Source organism: Jaculus jaculus, chromosome 11 (assembly GCF_020740685.1).
Source record: "Jaculus jaculus isolate mJacJac1 chromosome 11, mJacJac1.mat.Y.cur, whole genome shotgun sequence".
Taxonomy (NCBI): domain Eukaryota; kingdom Metazoa; phylum Chordata; class Mammalia; order Rodentia; family Dipodidae; genus Jaculus; species Jaculus jaculus.
The window spans coordinates 13,273,590-13,298,865 of NC_059112.1; the positions used below are offsets into that span (position 1 = coordinate 13,273,590).

A 25,276-nucleotide genomic window follows, 5' to 3' on the forward strand; every position below is an offset into this window, starting at 1 on the left:
AAACCATGAAGGCAAGGGATCCAGGGTTCAAGCTCATCCTCAGCTACACAGCAACTTCAGGCCAGTCTTGGCCACCATGAGACTGTCTCTAAAATAAATACATAAGAATTCATGAACACTCTTCTAGAAGGAACTTTCAGATCATGTATCAAAAGGAATCTAGACTCCAGTGTTCATTAACCAACCTGTAGTTAAAAGAGGGATCAGAATAGGAAAAAAGGCATCAGCAGTCAATGTGGAAGGCTGGCGGCAGGACAAAGTCTGCTAAGCAAGGAACCTAGAGGAGGGCAGAGCTCAGCAGGAAAAGATGCTTGACTGTGAAACAGGTGAGGGCCAACCACCCAAGTCCTTAAAAGCAGGCAAAGCATTTTAAGTAGGAAGTGCCATGATCAGATTCACCTCTTTCAAAGAGGACTGCAACATGCAGGTTAAAAGTTCTGAGATGAGGGCTGGAGAGATGGCTTAGTGGTTAAGCGCTTGCCTGTGAAGCCTAAGAACCCCGGTTCAAGGCTTGATTCCCTGGGACCCACGTTAGCCAGATGCACAAGGGGGCACACGTGTCTGGAGTTTGTTTGCAGTGGCTAGAAGCCCTGGCATACCTACTCTCTTCTCTCTCTGTCTGTCATTCTCAAATAAATAAAAATTAAAAAAAAAAGTTCTGAGATGAGCAGATGTGTTAAAGTAACAACCAAAACAGGATGGCTGCCCAATAGAGGAAGAAAACAGACTTGAGAGGAACATAAACTCAGTGGCCTCACTCTTTTTGAGTCACAGATGGGTGAGGTTTGGGCACATTACTTAAATTTGCTCTAGTTCAGAGATCTCATCTATAAGCAGTACCTATCGGGAAAGGCTTTACAAAGACTTGTTGAGGATGCTCATGGAAACAAGCACTTGGAACACAGCTCCACACTCATGCACGCACGTGCAAGAAAGGCTTCATCAATGTCCTGCAATGTTCATGAGGCAGCACCAACAGGACTTGGCAAACAGAAGATGGGAATTTTCAGCAAGGGCTTTCTCACAATGCCTAGACTTGACAACTGGGTGGGCAGGAGAATAAAAAGCACTAGAGGCTGAAGAGATGGCTTAGTGGCTAAGGTGCTTGCTAGCAAAGCCAAAGGACCCAGGTTCAATTCCCCAGTACCCATATAAAGCCAGAGGCAGAAGGTGGGGCACACATCTGGAGTTTTTTTGCAGTGGCTAGGAGCCCTGGGGCACTCATCCTCTATCTGCTTCTTTCCCTCTTTCTTAAATATATACATACATACATACATGCATACATACATACATACATACATACACACAACAAAAATTAGGGATGGCTAAAGAATCCAAATAATTAGTTTTGAAATAAAAGATCTGTTGCAAGTTCACAAAATCTTGCCTTCTACAACCCAGATTCTGGTAATTTGAATGTAGCTCTTTCCAACTTTTTCGTACTATTGTAATAAAAATTCAGTCCCATTTTTGTATTTCTGGTCTTTTAAATGGATATGGAAAAGAGTGAGTAGCTTGTGTTCAGAGCTGTCATACTGCACAGAAGTTTTCTGTTTGGTAATTTTAACACTGATATATATAAGTAGTTTTTGGAAGGCAGCATTTCAGAAGACTCCAATTAAAAATCTTAAGTTGTGTTCTGGACTAAAACTTTAAAAATTTGTGACCTAAAGACTCTTCTTAAGATGCTGGGTTTTGCCAGGCCAATAGTGGTACACATCTTTAACCCCAGCAGTCAGGAGGCAGAGGTAGGAAAATCGCTGTGAGTTAGAGGCCATCTTGAGACTACATAGTGAATTCCAGGTCAGCCTGAGCTAGAGTGAAAACCTACCTCAGGAAAAAACAAAACTCAAACAAACCAAAAAAACTGGGTTTTGTTCCTAACTTTAGCGCCACTTTCAAATTTTATAATAATAACTGCAAGTAAATTATGGATTTTATAATAATAACACTGAGCACTTAGAGTGTGCTGAGCGTTTTAGGTGCCTTACATGTAATACATTTATTGTGATATTATTAAAGGGATATATAGCATACTTCCCCTAGCTATGACTACAAAAGCATAATCAATAAAATAACAAAACATAAACTAGACTCCATCCAAACAAAAACTTTTCAGAGAAAGATATAATCAAGAAGATTTAAGGATGGCCCATAGGACAGAGAGATGTACTTTACAAATTAACATTTGAAAAGGGGTTGTATCAAAAATATATGGATATATCTTACAAGCCAGTAATGGTAAGGGAAACAACCCGGCTTAAAAATAGGAAAATACCTGAATGGACATTTCTCAAATGTCTGAGGAGAAAAAGGAGGAAGAGAAAAAGGATAAAAAGAGAAAGGGCAAAAAACAGTCAGGTATGGTAGCATACCTTTAACTCCAGCACTCGAGAGTGTGAGGCAGGAGGATTATCATGACGAGTTTGAGCTAGCTTGAGCTACATAGTGAAGTCCAGGCTAATATGGCTATACAGGAAGACCCTGGCTCAAAACCAAAGCTAGCAAAACAGAAGATCCATGCAGGCCCATGAGCACAGAGAAGGGTGCTAAGCAGCATCACCAGCTAGTGTGGGAAGCACAGATCCAAAGCACAGTGGATGCATCACACCTGCACAATGAGAGTCATAAAAGTGGAAGGTAAGAGAACTATGGTAGGAAGGCAGAGAACTCAGAACCCTTACTCACTGATGCTAGGAATGGAAACTGGCATGGCTAACTTTGGTTAAAGACAGATTTAGCATGACCCAGGAAGTTACCATGTGACCAAATGCATGTTATCTTTTGAAGAGAAATGAAAACACACAAAAAAATGTGCTTAAATGTTCATACTAGCATTATTCATGGATGGACCTTGAAAATATTATGCTCAGGAGAGAGGCCAGACATTAAAAGCATATACATGGATTGGCTCAGTGTAGCATTCAGTCCTCAGCACCACTTTAAAAACATACAACTATTTAATGATTTCATTTACAAAGTGCCCAGAGTAGGAAACTCCACAGAAATGGAAAATGGATGAGTAAGAACTTACAACTACAAAGGTCTGGAAGAAACAGGATGTGACCTAAACAATAAAAGGCGTCTTATTGTACTGATGAAACTTTTTCTAAAATTGATTATGGGCACTGGAGGGATAGCTTAGCAGTTAAGGCGCTTGCCTGTGTAGCCTAAGGACTCAAGTTCAATTCACCAGGACCCACGTAAGCCAGATGCACAAAGTGGTGCATGCTTCTGGAGTTTGTTTGCAGTGGCTGGAGGCTCTGGTGTGCTCATTCTGTCTGTCTGTCTCTCTTCTCTCTCTGCTTGAAAATCAGTAAATATAAAATTGACTATGGTAAAGGTTGTACAACACTGTAAAAACACTAAACACTGGATTCTATCTTTTATTGAATGGATAAATTGCATGGCAAGTGAAAATCTGCGTCATTTAAAAGAAAGAAAGAGCTAGGTGTGGTGGTGCAAGCCTTTAATTTCAGCACTCAGGAGGCAGAGGTAGGAAGATTGCCAAGAGCTCAAGGCCACCCTGAGACTATATAGTGAATTCCAGGCCAGCCTGGGCTAGAGTGAGACCTTACTTTGAAAAACCAAACAAAAATAAATAAATATATAAAAGGCAGAGAGAGAGAGAGAGAGTCACTTTATATGAAAATTTTCCTTTCCAGGATTTGCTATAGAAATCAATTATTTTAAGGTTTGTTGGCAAATGTGTCCCTGTAATGTCTCACTCCTGTGGCATACGAGCAGCTATAGACAGTAACAAGTTCCAGTAATACTTTACTACCAGTGAAATGTCTCTATTGCGGTATTTTTCCCATTATTAGCGACAAGCCATACATGAACAAGGTAGCTCAATTTTGGCCAGCATGCTGTTACTACTCACCCTCAATCCAGGCATATATTCTCAACAAAAACTTAATAGGAAAATGTCCATATAAAATCTTTCTTAACAAATTACCTTTCAAAAATATGTCATTGTATTACTTACTTTTAACTTTTCTCTTAAGGTTTCCTTTTCTGCCATAATCCTTCTTAAGTCAGATAGTGCCAGTTCTTTTTCCTTTTCCATTAGGCTAACAAGATTACTGGGGATGGGAGTTTGCATGGATTCCTGTTTCAGTGCAGATAATTCTTCCTGAGCCTTGAAATATTAAGACATAAAAAACACTCTGGATGTATTTCACTTTTGTTTTTTTAAAGGATAAACTGAACATATGCCACTTTAGTTCTCTTCCAAATCCAGATAAAAGTATTAAAATACTAAAGTTATAAAGACAGATTGAGAGAGGCAGAGCCATAAAATGTTGGAAACTAGACAGCAGGTGGACAGGTAAGAATTCAGCACATGGTGGGCAGGGACGATGACTAAGGAGTAACAGGTACTTGCTTGCAAAGACTGCCAACCAGGGTTCAGTTCCCCAGTACCCACGTAAACCCAGATTCACAAAGTGGTGCATGCATCTGGAATTCATTTGTGGCCGGCAAAAGGCCCACCAGCATGTCCATACTCACTCTTACTATCAATCTGCTTGCAAACAAATAAATAAAAATATTTTTTAAAAAACAATTAACTATGTAATTCCAAGAAAGCTGAATTCTAAGTCTATTGTGAGGATATTGTTAAGTTGATGAATCTGTACTGCCAAACCTTAAAAGGAAAAGAAAAAAGGCAAATGACTCATAGGCTAGGGAGATGGTTCGGCAGTTAAAGCAGCTTGCTTAAAGAGCCTGTCGGCCCTGGTTAAATCCCTAGCACCTATGTAAAGCTAGGCAAGTAGTAGTCCATGTACCTTATTTGGAGTTGCAGGAACCTCTGGCACATCTATACACACACACAAATAAATAATAAAAATATTTTCCATTCTATGCTTCCACCTATCAAGATATCTACAGGACATCACTGGAGATGGGCATGGGTACAAGTCTCAGGACAGAGGCCATGATTTGCTCAGATACAACTTCCCCTCTGACAAGTCAACCTATTTTATAAAGGGATCAGTCTACAATTACCTCTTCCCTGGAGTCCTTTCCTCATGGTGAGGCATGTATGAAAATCGCAGTAAGGGGCCGGGCATGGCATGCACACCTTTAGTCCCAGCACTTGGGAGGCAGAGGTAGGAGGAGCACTATGAGTTTGAGGTCACCTGAGACACCATAGTGAGTTCCAGGTCAGCCTGGGCTAGAGCCAGACCCTACCTCAAAAAACCAAAAATTCCCAGTCAGAGTAATTTGGTTCAGAGTCATGAACAGATAGCTCTAGAATTAGTTTGGATGTTTAAGACATATTTGAGAACTATTCCTAGTTGACCTGACAGAAATATGAAGAAGGGAGAGAAGGGTCTGCTTGGAGAGCAGGGAGACAGTGAGCGGCAGCACTGCCTGCAATCCTGATTATGGACGAGCACCGCAAGACACAGGCGCCGGGTGAGTCTGAAGCACACACAATGATACACTATTATTAACTGGGTCGAAATAACCTGTTGAATTAATTATAATGAACTTCTTACTTCATTATACAAGACACTGAGTTTATCTCTTTCTGCTGTCAATAGTTTAACATTGGACTGTATATCTTCCATATATTTTTCAAATCTTTCTAGCATGCGCTGGAGTTCATCTCTTTCTCTGGTAACCATCTGAATATCTGAATTGAAATCACCCTGAAACAATGAAAAGACAGAAGATATCATTTGTTATGATTATCAGAGGCTCGTCACAATGATGCTATGATATTATCACAAGGTTTTATAATAGGTTCAGGCCACACAATCTCATCTCTGGTACACTTTTTCACTAGTGGAAAACTTTATAGCCAATATTCCAAAAACCAGGCATGCACCAAAGTGATGTGACTGACTGAAAAAGGCTGATTAAAAAGAATAAAAGATTTTTTGCTGGGCATGGTGGCACATGCCTTTAATCCGAGCACTCTGGAGGCAGAGGTAGGAGGATCACTGTGAGTTCAAGGCCACCCTGAGACCACACAGTGAATTCCAGGCCAGCCTGGGCTAAAGTGAGACCTTACCTCGAAAAACAAAACAAAACAAAAAAGAACAAAGTTTTTGAATGTAACTAAGGAACACCATTTTTAAAAAATGTATAATGAGGAGCTGGAGAGATGGTTCAGCTATTAAAGCACTTGCTTGCAAATCCTAATGAGCCAAGTTCAATTCCCCAGTACATATGTAAAGCGAGGTGCACAAGGTGGCTCACACATCTGGAGCCTGTGTGCAGTGTCTAGAGGCTCTGCTGCGCCATTTCCTCTCTGTCTCTCTTTCTGTGTCTGTCTCTCCCTGCTTACAAATGAATGGACAAAATCTATGAGACCAGATGAAATCACAGGCAGGGCTGGACAGATGGCTCACCAGTTAAAGGCACTCGCTTGCAAATCCTTGAGCTGCTGGCCTGGGCTCTATTCCCTAGTGCCCACATAATGCTAAATGCACAAGGCAGCACATGCATTTGCATTTCACACGCAGTGGCAGGAGGCCCCAGCAGGCCCATCCTCTCTCTTGTTGCTCACAAATAATTTTTTTTAAAAAGTGTTAAGGGGCTTGAGAGATGGCTTGGTGGTTAAGGCGCTTGCCTACAAAGCCTAAGAACCCAGGTTCAATTCCCCAGTACCCACGTTAGCCAGATGCACAAGTTGGGCATATATCTGGAGTTCATTTGCAGTGGCTGGAGCCCTGGCACGTCCATTCTCTATGTGCCTCCCCCTGCCCCACCTCTCTCTCTCAAAACAAGTAAATATTTAAGGTATGAAAGTTTCAATTAAGGTTTCTAAAAAGAAAAAGACAGACAGAAAGCATAACGGTGCTGGAGCAAGTTTCCTAACTTTCAGTTCTTGGGAAGGGACCTGGCTGCCGACATCAGCTGACAACATGTGTCACGTGTGTGCAAGTCCTCTGCCTGGCGCTGTTCACACCACACATCAGGGGCACTTAGGATATAACCCCCCCCATAGGGGCATCAGCAGCATCCAGGAGTTGTTGTGCATACAGATTTGGGGGCTTATCCTAAAGTTAATTAGGATCTTTGGGATTGGGGTCCAGTACTGCTTATACCAAGCCTTCAAATTGATTCTGCTGCATGCTAAGATTTGAAGCCATGACATTAGACCCCTCAGTCAGGGAAGCAGCCAGAAGGTGTGTGTAAGTGACTGTAGGAACATAGCCACTTTCTGTGAGAATATTAACACTGAATTTCCAGGTCCAGAGACCCCAACTGTCCACATTCACGGCCAGGTAAGGTCTCTTATGCAGTTAAGTTAATACAAATCACCAGCCAAGCGTGGTGGCGCACCCCTTTAATCCCAGCACTTGGGAGGCAGAGGTAAGAGGATCACTGTGAGTTCGAGGCCACACTGCGGCTACATAGTGAATTCCAGGTCAGCCTGGACTAGAGTGAGACCCTACCTCGAAAAACAAAAACAAACAAACAAATATTTCCATCAGACAGTACATTAAGTATGTTCACTGACTAGGTAATGTCTTCCAACATTTATGTAACAAAGGTATGCCTATGATATCATAGCTGCATTACCATGTTACAGCACAATTCAAAATATCTACCATCTTCATTGCTACTATAAAAAGTAAAGCTAGTAAATTTACAACAGATTTATGCCAAAGTACTAAATGTAAAATTCTTAAGTAGGGTTGATCTGATGAACTGGTAACTCTGGAGACAGTAGGCCTATATTATTAATTCTAATGTGTATCTACCATGCCAATGTAGACTTGGTAAATGGCAGACTTTGCAAATATCGTCCTCTTAGGAATAAGTTATACTCTTGGTTAAGCACAATCAAAGAAAAGTGGATGAAACTAGCCTTGTGGACACCTTAAAGGACAAGATACTATATAGGACAAAAGCACATTAGGAATTCAGGATTTAGTCCAGGATAAAACCATAAAAGAAAATCTGTAACAACTACATCCACATGAAGAAAGGATGTCATCTGTACAGATTCTAGAAAAGGAGCTCAATGAATAAAGATCTCGATCTGCTTTCATTACTGTGTATGCCCGACTTTATACAAGCACTTCTGCAGATTCTGCACCTCATTTACATCTTCTATGTCAGTCTTAGTGTCTGGACTGTTCCTGTCCACCCTCCCTGAACACATTATCTATAAGATTCAAAAGTTATTTATGGGCTGGAGAGATGGTTTAGCAGTTAAAACACTGGCCTGCAAGGCCAAAGGACTCAGGTCCATTCCCCAGGACCCATGTTAGCCAGATGCACAAGGTGGCTGGAATTCATCTGCAGTGGCTGGAGGCCCTGGTGTACCCATTATTTCCCTCCCTCCTCCTTTCTCTCTCTCAAATAAATAATATATTTCAACATGTTATTTTAGGTTGGGGTGGGACTAAGTAGTACAGTGTATGCAAAAAAAATGATTCACAAGATTGTTTTTAACATATCATCTACTAAAACTTTAAATTCTATGAGGGATACAGTAGGTATCTAGTTTTGCTCACCACATGTTCAGTACCCAGTGTGGTACCTGTACAGTCTGACCCACCAAAGCAAAAACTCTTAACTTTTCTCTAACTAGATCTTGTATGCAGGTATGTATATTAGCATTAATGTATAATAACTCCCTTCCACTACTCCACCAATACATAGATGAGACCACGTATACAACGCTTCCTCCTCTTCTCCACTTTCAATGGTTTTTTGAATGTTATTTTGAGAATAGTCTCACTATTTAGACCTGGCTACTCTAGAACTTGCTTTGTAGCCCTGTACGTAGCACCTGGTTATAGGGTCGTTTTCCAAACAAAGCATAATGCATGATTCCTACAGTGCAGGTTATAGAAGAAAACAAAAGCCAAAATTAGGACTTTTTAAAAGCAGGTATAAAGTTCCATTTAATTAAAAAATAAGGTAGAAAGGGCTGGGCGATGACTCAGAGGACAAGAGTGCTTGCTACTTACACATGAAGGCCTTTTCAGTGAGATACTGCGAAGTCTGATTCCCCCGAAGCCACATACATGTGCATGGCCACACATGTCTGTAACTCCAGCATGTGGAAGGGTGAGGAGGGGTGAAGACTGGAGAACGGTGGGGCTCACTGACAGACAGCAGCTCCAGGTTGGGGGAGAGACCCCATCTCCAGGAAATATGCAAATGAGCCATAAAAGAAAGGACACATTCTCTGGCATTCACACACACATATGTGCATACACAACACACACATGCACACTTAAAAGCTGAAAAGTTTCACAATAGTTTCTGCCTACAAAAGATGTTACCTTTTCTTGTGTTTTAACCACTGGACTTCTCTCACGCGCACAGTAATTTGCAGAGCATGTTCTTCGCTGTATTATATGCTGGAGTCTTTCTAGCTCCTTCCTGTAATAATCCCGTTCTTCTTCAATGCCTTTCAGAAAAGTGTCTAAACGAGAAGGCGACTTGTCGCGACGTTTTATCCCGTGTTCTAGCCTCATCCTCTCAACTTCCAAAGTAAGTTCTCTTTCTGCAAATTAAAGTGGTTCAAGCTTGAAATCCTGTTGCATTTATAATGAGGATTGTTCAAAATCCATATAATTTTTAGAATGAAAGCGACTATAACCATTTTGTGCATTACCTGTAAGTATCAGACATCAGAGATAAATATTGAGAGAAAAAAAAAACACAAGAGCAAAACACCAAAGTTTAAGTATAGTGTCCAATAGGTGACAGCCACCTTGCTTTAGTACCATAACAGGCTGAATACTGCTCAGTGCTATAAATGAAGCAATGCATTTCCACATGATGCTTCCGAAGGACACAAAATATGTACTAAAACAAACATATCCACAAGTAATGACAAGTAGAAATTCAACATTACACTTGCTGTGGACAGAGGAGGGGTTCATGAGCCACTCCCATCCATGAGGAGCTAATGACAGTAATGATTGCTGGCAGAGGGGGAGCCAGGATCTTCTGTAGTGTAGCTACGACTAAGTGGTAGAAAGGAGGGGAAAGACCAGGGATGCATGTCATCAAAATGCATTAATGTATGTATGAAACGTGCACAAGAATAACATAGAACCCTAAATAAATTAAGCTTACTTTACTGAGATTGAATTTAATACATACAAAAAAAACAAACCAAAAGAACTCACATGTTTCTTCCAAGAAACACGACATAGTTTTCTGCTTTCATTTCTGAGACTGGCCTTGCTAGACTGTCTAGAATGGTCCTTGTGCCTCTCAAGTGGCTAGGGCTACATGTATGCATCACTGTATCCAGCTTGTAATTACTAGTTTTTAACATAAAGACTGGCTTCTCATAAGTCAAAAGCAAGCAAATACTGACAGTTTCATATAGCTAAACTTAATGTGGCTAACACTCACCAAGCTGAACTTGGGACAATTTCCATGATGGATTCTGAGTCATCTCAACCCTTTGCTTATATATTCAGCAGATGAACAACTTACTCTGTGTAGCTGGCAACTTTGTGAATGTAGAAAGCTCATGAGTTAGCAATTTCATGCCAAGAAAGAATGATCAAAGAGGCAGAAAGAAAACAGGAATGGAAAGGCACGGGCATCTGTAGTAAGTGCTAGAAAATCAACAGCTAATAAATGAAAAGTGTCTGTCCCATGTGGAATAACAGGGGAAGATGATCTTATGAAGAGCATTGTTGGGGAGGTGGGGACAGAAGCCACCTGCAATGAACTGCGGAGCTAAGGGCAGAGGTAATCAACCCAGCAGTACGTGTGGATATAAAGGCAGCACAAGTGCACTTCCTAAACAGAGTCTGTCTTCAATTGTGTACTCTTTCAGAATGGTCTTCTTAGCCAGTCTTTCTCAAAGAAGGATACACTTCTACTGCAAAATGTCTAAGCCAGGGGCTCCCGCACCAGCAAGAGCAGGAGAGATCATCACTGTATTTCTAGTTCCTGCTATGGTTCCTGGCTCACAGGACACATTCTACAAATAGTGGTTAAAAGAATACATGAAGGATCACTAATAAAAACTGATAATCAAGAGCAAACCAAGCTGCCTACACAAGACCTGAATAATAAGATAAGAAAATGGCGGCATCGAAACAAGAGAGGGGCTACTTGGAAAGAAGGTGTTCAGCTGGGGAGGCTGGTCAGGACAAAAGAGGGCGAAGGGAGGGCATCGCGGTTACAGTATGCTATTCTATATGAATGTGGTGGAGGCGTCATGGTTACAGTACAGTGTTCTATATGAATGTGGTGGAGGCGTCATGGTGACAGTACACTGCTCTATATGAATGTGGTGGAGGCGTCATGGTTACAGTACAGTGTTCTATATGAATGTGGTGGAGGCATCGTGGTTACAGTACGCTGTTCTATATGAATGTGGTGGAGGCATCGTGGTTACAGTACAGTGTTCTATATGAATGTGGTGGAGGCATCGCGGTTACAGTACGCTATTCTATATGAATGTGGTGGAGGCGTCGCGGTTACAGTACAGTGTTCTATATGAATGTGGTGGAGGCATCGCGGTTACAGTACAGTGTTCTATATGAATGTGGTGGAGGCATTGCGGTTACAACAGTGTTCTATATGAATGTGGTGGAGACATCAGGGTTACAGTATAGTGTTCTATATGAATGTGGTGGAGGCATCGTGGTTACAGTACAGTGTTCTATATGAATGTGGTGGAGGCATCGTGGTTACAGTACAGTGTTCTATATGAATGTGGTGGAGGCATCGCGGTTACAACAGTGTTCTATATGAATGTGGTGGAGGCATCATGGTTACAGTACAGTGTTCTATATGAATGTGGTGGAGGCATCATGGTTACAGTACAGTGTTCTATATGAATGTGGTGGAGACATCAGGGTTACAGTATAGTGTTCTATATGAATGTGGTGGAGGCATCGCAGTTACAGTACAGTGTTCTATATGAATGTGGTGGAGGCATCGTGGTTACAGTACACTGTTCTATATGAATGTGGTGGAGGCGTCGCGGTTACAGTACAGTGTTCTATATGAATGTGGTGGAGGCATCGCGGTTACAGTACGCTGTTCTATATGAATGTGGTGGAGGCATCGCGGTTACAGTAGAGTGTTCTATATGAATGTGGTGGAGGCATCGTGGTTACAGTACGCTGTTCTATATGAATGTGGTGGAGGCATCGCGGTTACAGTACAGTGTTCTATATGAATGTGGTGGAGGCATCGTGGTTACAGTACGCTGTTCTATATGAATGTGGTGGAGGCATCGTGGTTACAGTACGCTGTTCTATATGAATGTGGTGGAGGCATCGCGGTTACAGTAGAGTGTTCTATATGAATGTGGTGGAGGCATCGTGGTTACAGTACGCTGTTCTATATGAATGTGGTGGAGGCATCGTGGTTACAGTACAGTGTTCTATATGAATGTGGTGGAGGCATCGTGGTTACAGTACAGTGTTCTATATGAATGTGGTGGAGGCATCGTGGTTACAGTACAGTGTTCTATATGAATGTGGTGGAGGCATCGTGGTTACAGTACAGTGTTCTATATGAATGTGGTGGAGGCATCACGGTTACAGTACAGTGTTCTATATAAATGTGGTGGAGGCATCGCGATACAGTACAGTGTTCTATATGAATGTGGTGGAGGCATCGCGGTTACAGTACAGTGTTCTATATGAATGTGGTGGAGGCATCGTGGTTACAGTACGCTGTTCTATATGAATGTGGTGGAGGCGTCACGGTTACAGTACAGTGTTCTATATGAATGTGGTGGAGGCATCGTGGTTACAGTACAGTGTTCTATATGAATGTGGTGGAGGGGTTGCGGTTACAGAACAGTGTTCTATATGAATGTGGTGGAGGCATCGCGGTTACAGTACAGTGTTCTATATGAATGTGGTGGAGGCATCGCGGTTACAGTACAGTGTTCTATATGAATGTGGTGGAGGCGTCACGGTTACAGAACAGTGTTCTATATGAATGTGGTGGAGGCATCGCGATACAGTACAGTGTTCTATATGAATGTGGTGGAGGCGTCATGGTTACAGTACAGTGTTCTATATGAATGTGGTGGAGGCATCGCGGTTACAGTACAGTGTTCTATATGAATGTGGTGGAGGCATCGTGGTTACAGTACAGTGTTCTATATGAATGTGGTGGAGGTGTCGCGGTTACAGTACAGTGTTCTATATGAATGTGGTGGAGGCATCGCGGTTACAGTACAGTGTTCTATATGAATGTGGTGGAGGCATCGCGGTTACAGAACAGTGTTCTATATGAATGTGGTGGAGGCATCGCGGTTACAGTACAGTGTTCTATATGAATGTGGTGGAGGCATCGCGGTTACAGTACAGTGTTCTATATGAATGTGGTGGAGGCATCGCGGTTACAGTACAGTGTTCTATATGAATGTGGTGGAGGCATCGCGGTTACAGTACAGTGTTCTATATGAATGTGGTGGAGGCATCGCGGTTACAGTACAGTGTTCTATATGAATGTGTTGGAGGCATAGCGGTTACAGTACAGTGTTCTATATGAATGTGGTGGAGGCATCGTGGTTACAGTACGCTGTTCTATATGAATGTGGTGGAGGCATCGTGGTTACAGTACAGTGTCTATATGAATGTGGTGGAGGCGTCACGGTTACAGAACAGTGTTCTATCTGAATGTGGTGGAGGGGTCGCGGTTACAGTACAGTGTTCTATATGAATGTGGTGGAGGCGTCGCGGTTACAGTACACTGTTCTATATGAATGTGGTGGAGGCATCATGGTTACAGTACACTGTTCTATATGAATGTGGTGGTGGCATCACGGTTACAGTACAGTGTTCTATATGAATGTGGTGGAGGCATCGCGGTTACAGTACAGTGTTCTATATGAATGTGGTAGAGGCATCGTGGTTACAGTACGCTGTTCTATATGAATGTGGTGGAGGCATCGTGGTTACAGTACAGTGTTCTATATGAATGTGGTGGAGGCATCGCGGTTACAGTACACTGTTCTATATGAATGTGGTGGAGGCATCACGGTTACAGTACAGTGTTCTATATGAATGTGGTGGAGGCATCGCGGTTACAGTACACTGTTCTATATGAATGTGGTGGAGGCATCGCGGTTACAGTACAGTGTTCTATATGAATGTGGTGGAGGCATCACGGTTACAGTACAGTGTTCTATATGAATGTGGTGGAGGCATCGTGGTTACAGTACACTGTTCTATATGAATGTGGTGGAGGCATCGCGGTTACAGTACAGTGTTCTATATGAATGTGGTGGAGGCATCGCGGTTACAGTACACTGTTCTATATGAATGTGGTGGAGGCATCGCGGTTACAGTACAGTGTTCTATATGAATGTGGTGGAGGCATCGCGGTTACAGTACAGTGTTCTATATGAATGTGGTGGAGGCATCGCGGTTACAGTACAGTGTTCTATATGAATGTGGTGGAGGCATCGCGGTTACAGTACACTGTTCTATATGAATGTGGTGGAGGCATCGCGGTTACAGTACACTGTTCTATATGAATGTGGTGGAGGCATCGCGGTTACAGTACAGTGTTCTATATGAATGTGGTGGAGGCATCGTGGTTACAGTACAGTGTTCTATATGAATGTGGTGGAGGCATCGTGGTTACAGTACGCTGTTCTATATGAATGTGGTGGAGGCATCGTGGTTACAGTACAGTGTTCTATATGAATGTGGTGGAGGCATCGTGGTTACAGTACACTGTTCTATATGAATGTGGTGGAGGCATCACGGTTACAGTACAGTGTTCTATATGAATGTGGTGGAGGCATCGCGGTTACAGTACACTGTTCTATATGAATGTGGTGGAGGCATCGCGGTTACAGTACAGTGTTCTATATGAATGTGGTGGAGGCGTCGCGGTTACAGTACAGTGTTCTATATGAATGTGGTGGAGGCATCGCGGTTACAGTACAGTGTTCTATATGAATGTGGTGGAGGCATCACGGTTACAGTACAGTGTTCTATATGAATGTGGTGGAGGGGTCGCAGTTACAGTACAGTGTTCTATATGAATGTGGTGGAGGCGTCACGGTTACAGTACAGTGTTCTATATGAATGTGGTGGAGGGGTCGCGGTTACAGTACAGTGTTCTATATGAATGTGGTGGAGGCGTCGCGGTACAGTACAGTGTTCTATATGAATGTGGTGGAGGCATCGCGGTACAGTACAGTGTTCTATATGAATGTGGTGGAGGCATCACGGTTACAGTACGCTGTTCTATATGAATGTGGTGGAGGCATCACGGTTACAGTACAGTGTTCTATATGAATGTGGTGGAGGCATCGCTGTTACAGTACAGTGTTCTATATGAATGTGGTGGAGGCATCGCGGTTACAGTACACTGTTCTATATGAATGTGGTGGAGGCATCGCGGTTACAGTACAGTGTTCTATATGAATGTGGTGGAGGCATCACGGTTACAGTACAGTGTTCTATATGAATGTGGTGGAGGCATCACGGTTACAGTACAGTGTTCTATATGAATGTGGTGGAGGCATCACGGTTACAGTACAGTGTACTGTATGAATGTGGTGGAGGCGTCACGATTACAGTACAGTGTTCTATATGAATGAAGGTTGCCAGCAAAGTTTTTAAAGAGCAAATCAGTTCACATTTTTGCTAGTTTACATCTTACCTGTCACTGCAAAACTTTCAATCTTTTTGCAAAGTCTGTACTTCTCTTGTTCAAGCTGATGGACGACGGTCTCCAGGTCTGACTTGAGAAGGAGTTCTTCACTCAGCTTCTCCTTCTCCTTATGGCATGAGTTTAACTCCTACAGATTTTAATAAGTTTTCTAATAACTATATTAAATGTTATAGGGAAAAATTTTAATTACTTGAATACACAGTTTAAACTGTGGCTAAAAGTGGCATAAAACTCAAATGTCAGTAAGGCTCCCTTCTTGGCAGTAAACTAGATTTTATTTTCTTCTAATTAGTTTAGCATGTTGCTCTGCTTTTCTAACTGAACATGTGTACTGTGTGCAACGTACCAAAGCCCATGTTTAAAAGAACACAGAAGTAAATACCAGTGACACAGGACCCATCATTTTCACAATGTATGTGCTTAGTAAATGTTCATTGTTGCTAATGGCACCATTATATCAAAAATACATAAAATGTACCATTAGTGGAAAATATAAGAAAGATCAGAAAGTACATATGGTGGCATTAATGTCAGCCAACACCACTGGAACTTGGCTACGGGTCTGAGATGACGCGATTATAATCAACACTTACAGTATGCAGGAAAACAGTGAACACTGACAACGCTCTTTCCTTCACTGAGCTCATATGTCAACAAAAATAGAAAAGCACCTACTTTAAAATTACTGAACCATGGGAAATTGTTTTGAGACTCAAGAGTGGACAACCTTTAGCAACTGAGTTATTCAGTGCTGAGCTAGAGACTTGCTGAACTGAATTCAAAAAGCAGTCTCATGCTATTCCAGTGTGCATACGAAAATCAAGTATCTGAGCACCTACCACATGGCACCGTAGCATACATGGCTTCCTTTGTCACTAATGTCACCAGAACATGGCAGCTTGTTTGGCAAAGACTACATCATGTTATAATGACAATGTCTGAAGGTTACTATCAGTCTTTGCTCTAATCTTACCAAAAACAAAGAAACAAACAACAAAAAAAACAACCCTCCTCACTCCTTTGGCTGACATCCAGTTTCACTTGTAAGATGCTCTTGCTGCTGATTCCAGATTGTGTTTTTATCCTGGCTTTTCCTGGGATAATTATTCACTAAAAGCCTATCAGAACAAAAGCCACAAGACTGGGAAAATAGTTTGCACAACATCAAACAAAGTAATTAAAAGAGTAAAGATGTTTTAAGTAATAAACAAATCAAATAACTATTGTTAATTTTGGTATTATTAGGAACCCAAGCCATAAAATAGTTTAATTAATGCAGAGTTCCTAATAAGGTCTCAAATTTGACCTGCAAATCCACTGTATGTATAAAAGACTAAAGACTTACAAAAATATGAAACTATATCTATACAGCTGAGTATTCACTTTTTAGCTATGAAAGGGAATGAATTTGGGCTGGAGAGATGGCTTAGTGGTTAAGGTGCTTGCTTGAGAAGCCTAAGGACTCGTTTGACTCTTCATGCCCCGCGTTAGCCAGATGCGAGTGCGTAAGGTCGCACAGGGGGCACACACCTGAGGTTTGATTACAAGTACCTGGAGGCCCTGGTGCACCAATTCTCTCTTTGTCACTCAAAAAAAAAAAAAAAAGGCTGTCGGTTGGGCTTGCCTCAAAAAAAAAAAATTTTTATTTTTTCAGTGGCAGGGAAGGTTTGAGGTAGGGTCTCACTCTAGCCTAGGCTAACCTGGAATTTTCTTTGTAGTCTCAGGGTAGCCTTGAACTCATGGTGATCCTCTTACCTCTGCCTCCCAAGTGCTGGGATTAAAGGCATGCACTACCACACCTGGATAAAGATTTTTTTTTTTAAATAAAAAGGGCATGAATTTGATACATGCTACATTGTTTGTGAACCTTGACAGCATTTGCTAGATGAAGGAAGCCTAACACAAAAGGCCACATACTGGCTTTGTTTGTTTGGTTTTTCTTTTTCTTTTTTTCTTTTTGTTCATTATTTATTTATTTATTTGAGAGCTACAGACACAGAGAGAAGGACACATAGAGGGAGAGAGAGAGAATGGGCACGCCAGGGCTTCCAGCCTCTGCAAACGAACTCCAGACGCGTGCGCCCCCTTGTGCATCTGGCTAATGTGGGACCTGGGGAACCGAGCCTCGAACCGGGGTCCTTAGGTTTCATAGGCAAGCGCTTAATCGCTAAGCCATCTCTCCAGCCCTGGTTTTGCTTTTTCAAGGTGGGGTCTTATTGTAGCCCAGGCTGGCCTGGAATTCACTACGTAGTCACAGGGTGGCCTCAAACTCTTGGCGATCATCCTACCTTTGCCTCCCAAGTACTGGGATTAAAGGCGTGTGCCACCACCTGGCAAAAGGCCACATACTGTATGATGCATTACATGGAGCAGTCAGTAGAACAGAGCAGCTGACAGAAACTAAAAGATGAGGGGTTATCAGGGATGAGCAGAGGGTAATCAGAGTGATGGCTAATGGATACAAGTTTTCTTCTCAGTGTGATGAAAACGCTATGGGAGCAGAAATGGCTCTGTGGTTAAGGCACTTGCCCACAGAGCCTAATGACCTGAGCTCAATTCCCCAGTACTCAAGTAAAGCCAGATGCACCAAATGGCACATGCATCTGGAGTCCGTTTGCAGCACTTAGATGCCCTGTACACCCATTCTCTGTCTCTCTTCTGTGTCTATTTGCAAAGAAATAAATTTAGAACTAAACAGCAGTGTGGGGTTTGATTCAGGTGTCCCCCATAAACACAGATGGTCTAATGCTGGGTTCCCAGCTGAAGGAGATTTGTGAATTAACACCTCCTGGAGGCGGTGTACTATTGAGGGTGGGATTATGGGTGTTACAGCCAGTGTCCCCTTGCCAGTGTTTGGCATACACTCTTGTGGCTGTATCCACCTGATGTTGGCCAGGGGGTGATGTCCACAGTCTGCTCATGCCATTGTTTTTCCCTGCCATCATGGGGCTTCCCCTTGAGTCTTTAAGCCAAAATAAACTTCTTTTTTTTCCCCACAAGATGCTCTTGGTCGGGCGATTTCTGCCAGCAATGCAAACCTGACTGCAACAGGCCGTGATGGTTGCAAAACCACATGACTATACTAAAAGCAGACTGTACACTTAAGAGTAAATATGACACAAACATTCTATCTCCATAAACATATATGTAAGAGCTGGGCGTGGTGGTGTGCACCTTTCATCCCAGCACTTGGGAGGCAGAGGTAGGAGGACTGCCATGAGTTATAGGTCACCCTGAGACTATACAGTGAATTCCAGGTCAGCCTGAGATACAGTGGAACCCTACCTAGGAAAAACAAAATAATACTGCGTGTGTGTGTGTGTGTGTGTGTGTGTGTGTGTGTGTAAAAGGAAGCATAATATTACTGAAAACACTATAGTTCAGGGTGCTTTTAACTTACCAGCTGAAGTTTTGCCATTTTTTCTTCAAGATTCCGTATTTCACAGAGGTTTCTTTTAATCTCTTTCTAGGAATAAAAGGCCTATTAGGTAAGCGCCTAAAACCCTAAGAGAGTCACTAAGGCACAATGCAGTAAGGCCAAGTGAGTGTTCTAGAGTCCATGTTCTTTCTTTTCTGAGGCTTCAGTCCAATACCTGAAACCTTGAAAGTCAAGTTGAGGCTTCCCTATTTCATCGTTTGGGTTCTGAAAGAAAAGGGTCACTTGAAACTCCTTTGAGCTGCATGCTCGTGGACTTTCCCTGATTTTGTAAGATACAAGTATGGTGGTGTCATTCCCCAGCCCTCTTTCCTCCTGGCTGGCTCCCTGCCTCTTCCCAACCTGGCTCCTCTGTGCTGCGACTGCGAGCAGAACACCATCAAAATCCTCAGGTCCAGTAGGACACCTGTTGAGTTCTGGGTCATGTCTGGGCCTTGTCCACAGGCCAAGAAGCCACGCTGGGTCTACGGTGTGCACGAGAGGGAGAGGATGAGGTGTGCAGGAGCATCGCTGTGCTCAGATCAGAGGACACAGCAGGACAGAACTTAGACATCGACCCTGAGGACACCTGTGCCTCAGGAAAACGAAACAACCTGAACAGAGGCATCCTTTAAGAGAGTGGAAGCCACGCTTAAGAAACCAAGAATTATGAAACACACCAGAAAATAAAGCCCAGCCAGGCACTCGAGAGGCAGGGGTAGGAGGATCACTGGGAATTCGAAGCCACCCTGAGACTACATAGTGAATTCCAGGTCAGTCTGAGCTAGGGTGAGACCCTGCCTCTGAAAACCGGAAAAAAAAAAAAAAAAAAAAAAAACAACAACCTTGGCTTGAAGACAGGCACCAAGCACTCCCACTCACCAGGCTCCCGGGGAGCCCTGGCGTCCCCACAGCCCGGCATGGTGTTACCTTCGCCTCCCCAAGCTCTTTGTCAGCCGTCTCAAGAGCCTCCTCTTTGTGCCTCTCCAGCTGCTGGGCTAGCTGGTCTATTTCAGTCAATTCTTGGCAGAGTTTTTCATTTTTGTTACTTAAATTCACGACTTCACTGGTCACTGTTTCCTTGGTTTCCATAAGCTCTTGAATGTGCTTCTCCAAGTCCTTGTTAGCTTGCTGAAGAAAGTCAACCTAAATTGAATTTATTATTATTGATAAGATACATAAATTGGAAAGTAACCCTAAATACTGAACTTTCAAATAAATATTTTAAAATATATTTTTTAAATATTTTTACTTATTTGAGAGAGTGACTGTGTATGAGCATGCCAGGGCCTCTCGCTGCTGCAAATGAACTCCTGATGTATCTGCTACTTTGTGCATCTGGCTTTATGTGGATACTGGGAAACTGAACTTGGAGCCAGTAGGCTTTGCAAGCAAACATCTTTCACTGCTGAGCTATCTCCCCAGTCCCTCAAAATGTTGCATTTTAAGAGATACTGAAGGCTAGAGAGATGGCTTAGTGGTTAATGCGTCCGTCTGCAAAGCCAAAGAACCCAGGTTCAATTCCCCAGGACCCACGTAAGCCAGATGCACAGGGTGGCGCATGCACCTGGAGTTCGTTTGCAGCAGCTGGAGTCCCTGATGTGTTCATTCTCTCTCTCTTTCTCTCCCTCAAATAAATACATAAAAAATTTTAAAAGGAGATACTGAAATTAAATTAAGTCACAGTTGTTTGTATTTGCAAAGTTAAATACTGACTTTATAGGCAAAAATGAAACTATCTTACACTGTTTGATTCTTAAGCACAAAAAAGATTTAGAAATTTGTGTGAGCTTTTTTCCCAACACAGAGTCTAAAACTACAACAAGAACGTCATAGTGATGACATTAGATTGTGACCTCCAGGCAGGGACAGGAGAATTTCCCCAGACTTGCGGAGTAACGGATGAGTGACGCTGCCCCACGTGAGCAGGGGGTGAGGACCGACCTGGAAGTTGTCCTTTACTTCCACACGGGCACCATGCGTGCACCCTGCACTCGTGCGCAAACACACCAAACAAACTGATAAATGATTACTTTAGAAAAATAAAACTACGCCCATAGTTCATTACCTCCTTTTAATCTATAATGCTAACCTGTCTCACTCCTACCTCAGTAGATATGCTTTAAGAACAGGTTTTTGATGGTTACACCCTGCTTCCAGGTACCTTGGCTTTATCAAACCCCCCCTGTAAATAATTGTCACTTTTACCTACCCATAGACCCTTAAGATTTGTATAATAGTGAAACAATTCCAAGAGCCATTACCTGAACATTTAAATGAGCAATCAGCTTTTCGTTAGTTTTATTTCTAGTCTCCAGAGAGAGGACATCTGGGGAGCGGCCACCATCCAGGGCCATTGACAGCCGCTCTATCTCGCGTTCTCTTAGTTGAATCTGAAGGCAGAGAGTCATGCTATCAGTACATGAAGTCTGGTTGTGAGGCAAATGATGAACACTGAATGTCTCAACAATGTATACAAACTACCTTTCATATTGGCACATATAATGTAGATATAAAGAGGAAAAATAAGGAACACAGAAAATGCCAACAGATATATACATTGTCAATATAGCTTTCATTAGCATTTTTAGCAAATAGCTTCTAATTTAAGTTTGCATCCTTTAAAATTAGGCAGTTGTTTATATTAATAGAAACTTGCTGGTAAGATACATACATATTAAAGTACTGGAACACAACTAAAATATCTGTGGCCTGGTAGAACAAATGAATGAATGCAAAACACTAGGAAAACCTACTAAACCTGAAGATTAAAAAGGATAGGAGGGCTAGAGGGATTGCTTAGTGGTTAAGGTACTTTTCTGTAAGACTAAAGGACACAAGTTCAATTCCCCAGGACCCATGTAAGCCGGATGCACAAGGTGGTACATGCATATGGAATTCGTTTGCAGCGACTGGAGGCCCTGGTATACCTGTTCTCTATCTGCCTCTGTTTCTCTCAAATAAAGATAACTAATTTTTAAAAAGATAGTTAACTAGGGTGAATTTTATTAGTTTTCTATTATTTAGAAAACAGATTGTAACCATAAACTAATACAAATTCACATATAAGAATTTGTTCAATAAAAAGGAAGGAAGAAAGAAAAAGAAGTAAACATTCAGTTCAACAGTTAGGGGAATGAATCTTAGTGTGATTGTGGCTGTGAAAATCAGCAAAGGCCTTATTAAGTAAGTACATCCAAGAAGTATAAAGATACTATAAACAGAAAGGGGTAATGTCAGGCAGTGGTTTGTGAAGTAGAAATGGCTCAGACGACTGGACTGTAATATGCACAAAACACTTATGGTGGAGACAAGAGCCTTGGAGAAGCAGCAGCACTCACTAAGTAAGTCTTAAGAGGGGCTGGGGAGAAATACCACTACCTTAAAGGTAAAAACAAGAACTTGAGATGAGGAGGTATCCTAAGGTAGGGGGAAGTACTTGAACACAGAACCATTTGGGGTACTATTATTATGCAACCCGAGAACTGAACCCAGAAAAAGTGCTCTACCACTGAGCATATCCCCCCCAGCCCTCACAATGTGAAAAGTGTTCTGAAATGAATAAACAAATGCAATAAAAAAGAATAGCAATAATTGGCACACGGAGACAGGGCTCAACAAAGTTTGATAAGCAAGAAAGGTGGTGCGTTCCATCAGAAGGGCCAGTCTCCTCCAAACACTGCTGCCACCGCAGAGATGCTGGTCGGTCCTGTTCATGTCCATAAAGCACTTGGGAATCCTGATGACACTGGCACGCACACTTCCTTTTCTTGTCTTTCTCACTTTCTTCCCCCTCCCTCCTGCTCTCTCGCTCTCTCTCTTTCTTTATTTACTGTGCTGAAATCAGACCCAGGACCTTACACATACCAGGCAAGCTCTCTACCTGAGCTACATCCCAGGCCAATATTTGATAATTTAGTGTGTCTTCATAAAGCTTTTTATTTGACATTGTTATGATTTCCTTTAACTCCATGTTGAAGCCAAATAATCTTCAAAGTGCTTTATAAACTCCACACATACCAACACATAAGGCACATACTAATAACTACAGCCATGCCACAAGATGCAGCCATGAACAGAAAGCCAAAACCATGTTACCCAAGTCAAACCTCAGTAAGCACAGGGAAAAAAAGAAAGCTTGCAGTTGAGCCAAGACATCAACAGAAATCACAAGACAAAGTCTGCTGCACTGCACTTGAACTCTGCACCTGCTCCTTTGGAAGGACGATCTTGGTGAGGAGACACACAAACAGGCAGCAATGCAGAAGAGTCCTTTCCAGAGAGATCGATATCAAAGTGTAAAAACTGAAGCTAGAGAGATGGCTCAGCTGTTCAGGCACTTGCCTGCAAAGCCTAACAACAAGATTTCGATGTCCAAACACCCACATAAAGCCACATGCACAAGGTGGCACATGCATCTGGAGTTCATCTGCAGTGGATGGAGGCCCTGGAGTGCCTATTCTTTCTCTCACAGCCCGGCATGTGGTGCAACACCTTTAATCCCAGCACTTGGGAGGAAGAAGTAGGAGGACTGCTGTGAATTTGAGCCCCCTCCCGAGACTACATAGTAAATTCCTGGTCAGCCTGGGCTAGAATGAGACTCTACCTCAAAAACCCAAAAACTAAAAAATAAAAAAAGGTTGTGAATTTTTTAAACTCGTTAAAAATGTAATTATAAGACATAGTACACATCAATAAAATCCCTCAAGATAAGCATGGCAATACACTGATACAATGTGATTTAGGGAGGAGATATTTCAAATAAAAGACTCAAAGAAAAAAGTTACTGTTTATCTCACTGAGTGATGAGGGAAATGGAGCAGGGGCTCTAAAGCCATTCCAGCTATCAATGAGCAGATGGGAACTCAGTGTCTGCACTATCAAATAAAAGCCAACCTTGCAAGGACCACAGCACACCCATCTCGATCCCAAGTACGCAAGTAACACACATGCTACCTGCTTGCTGTAGTCTCTCACTCCACTTTCCATCAGTGCTAACTTCTCTTGCAGCTGGTGCACTTCCTGCTGAAGTTCTTGAATCCTGAAACACATTCATACCTAATGTCAATAGATCTAGATGTTTGTTAAGAAAGGCAATAGAGAGTGGTGGCGCAGGCCTTTAATCCCAGGACTCGGGAGGCAGAGGGAGGAGGATCACCGTGAGTTCAAGGCCACCCTGAGACTACACAGTGAATTCCAGGTCAGCCTGGGCTAGAGTGAGACCCTACCTTGAAAAACAAACAAACAAAAAAAAAGGCAATAAAACATTTTTAATAAATTTTATGCTTCCTGCTTCTCAGGGAGGGATTCAGAGTGGTGTCACAGGGTTGAAAGCCTCAGCATAAAGTGGCAAATACGGTGACACTTAGCTCTATCCTGCAATGGAGTGCTGCCTCAGTGTCCCATGTGATCCTTCAGACAACTCTTTGGGGTCCTGATAACAAAACTAAAAGTCTAATCTAAAATTCGTAACATCGCTAAGTGAATAAGAGGCTAAATTACATTTTGTGACCGTAACTAATCCTGTATTGTCTGAGAATCTGCTCTAATAGTGTCTGAAGAGAAAAAATATTGAGAAAACTACCATTTTCTAAGTAACCACAGGGGAAAAAAAACAAAAAAACCCCCACTTTTTCTGTATTTTTTTTTTTTTTTTGAGGTAGGGTTTCACTCTTGCCCAGGCTAACCTGGAATTCACTATGTAGTCTCAGGGTGTCCTGAAACTCATGGTGATCCTACCTCTGCCTCCCAAGTGCTGGGATTAAAGGTGTGTGCTACCGTGCCCAGCCATCTTTTTCTATAAATTCTACAGAATCAAGATTTTGTTCAAATTACCTGACTTCTACAAGCACCCAAATGTATTGTACTACCGCAATATGACACAACCCACTTTTGACTACAAAGTTAAAGCCTAAAGCCAGGTCCGCTCTCAACAGATTTTCTATGAGTTGGAGTAAGACCATAGAGAGCTCATAGCATAGCTACTGTGACTGGAACCAGTGTTTCCTACAAGCCCAAGCTTAGGCTACAGTACGCACGTAAGCAACCAAAAATAAATGCAGGAAAGATTCTGGAAAGAAACAACGTCTGAGCAAACCAGAGCGCAGACAAGCAGAGACTAATGTCACCTGTACAGTACAAAGAGCTGTTTAAACAACACTAATGCACTGATTGAAGTCTTGGATTTTAACTTTTATAGGAGAGCAAACACAGATAGGTCGGGTAGCCACTTAATATAGGTGCTGAATATCAGGA

General features: G+C 42.3%; 1 protein-coding gene across 2 annotated transcripts in view; it reads right to left on the bottom strand.

The window, feature by feature from the left end:
* Positions 1-25,276, bottom strand: part of Cep135 (centrosomal protein 135) — a 69,522-nt gene that overhangs the window by 33,255 nt on the left and 10,991 nt on the right. For both annotated transcript variants that reach the window (XM_004665342.2, XM_045130274.1), the window contains exons 6-13: positions 23,978-24,062; positions 21,286-21,414; positions 19,952-20,167; positions 19,007-19,072; positions 15,595-15,733; positions 9,261-9,484; positions 5,508-5,660; positions 3,989-4,141 (exon numbers count right to left, since the gene is read on the bottom strand). In XM_004665342.2, coding sequence (XP_004665399.2) covers positions 3,989-4,141; positions 5,508-5,660; positions 9,261-9,484; positions 15,595-15,733; positions 19,007-19,072; positions 19,952-20,167; positions 21,286-21,414; positions 23,978-24,062 — 1,165 coding nt within the window. The remainder of the gene's footprint in view (positions 1-3,988; positions 4,142-5,507; positions 5,661-9,260; positions 9,485-15,594; positions 15,734-19,006; positions 19,073-19,951; positions 20,168-21,285; positions 21,415-23,977; positions 24,063-25,276) is intronic.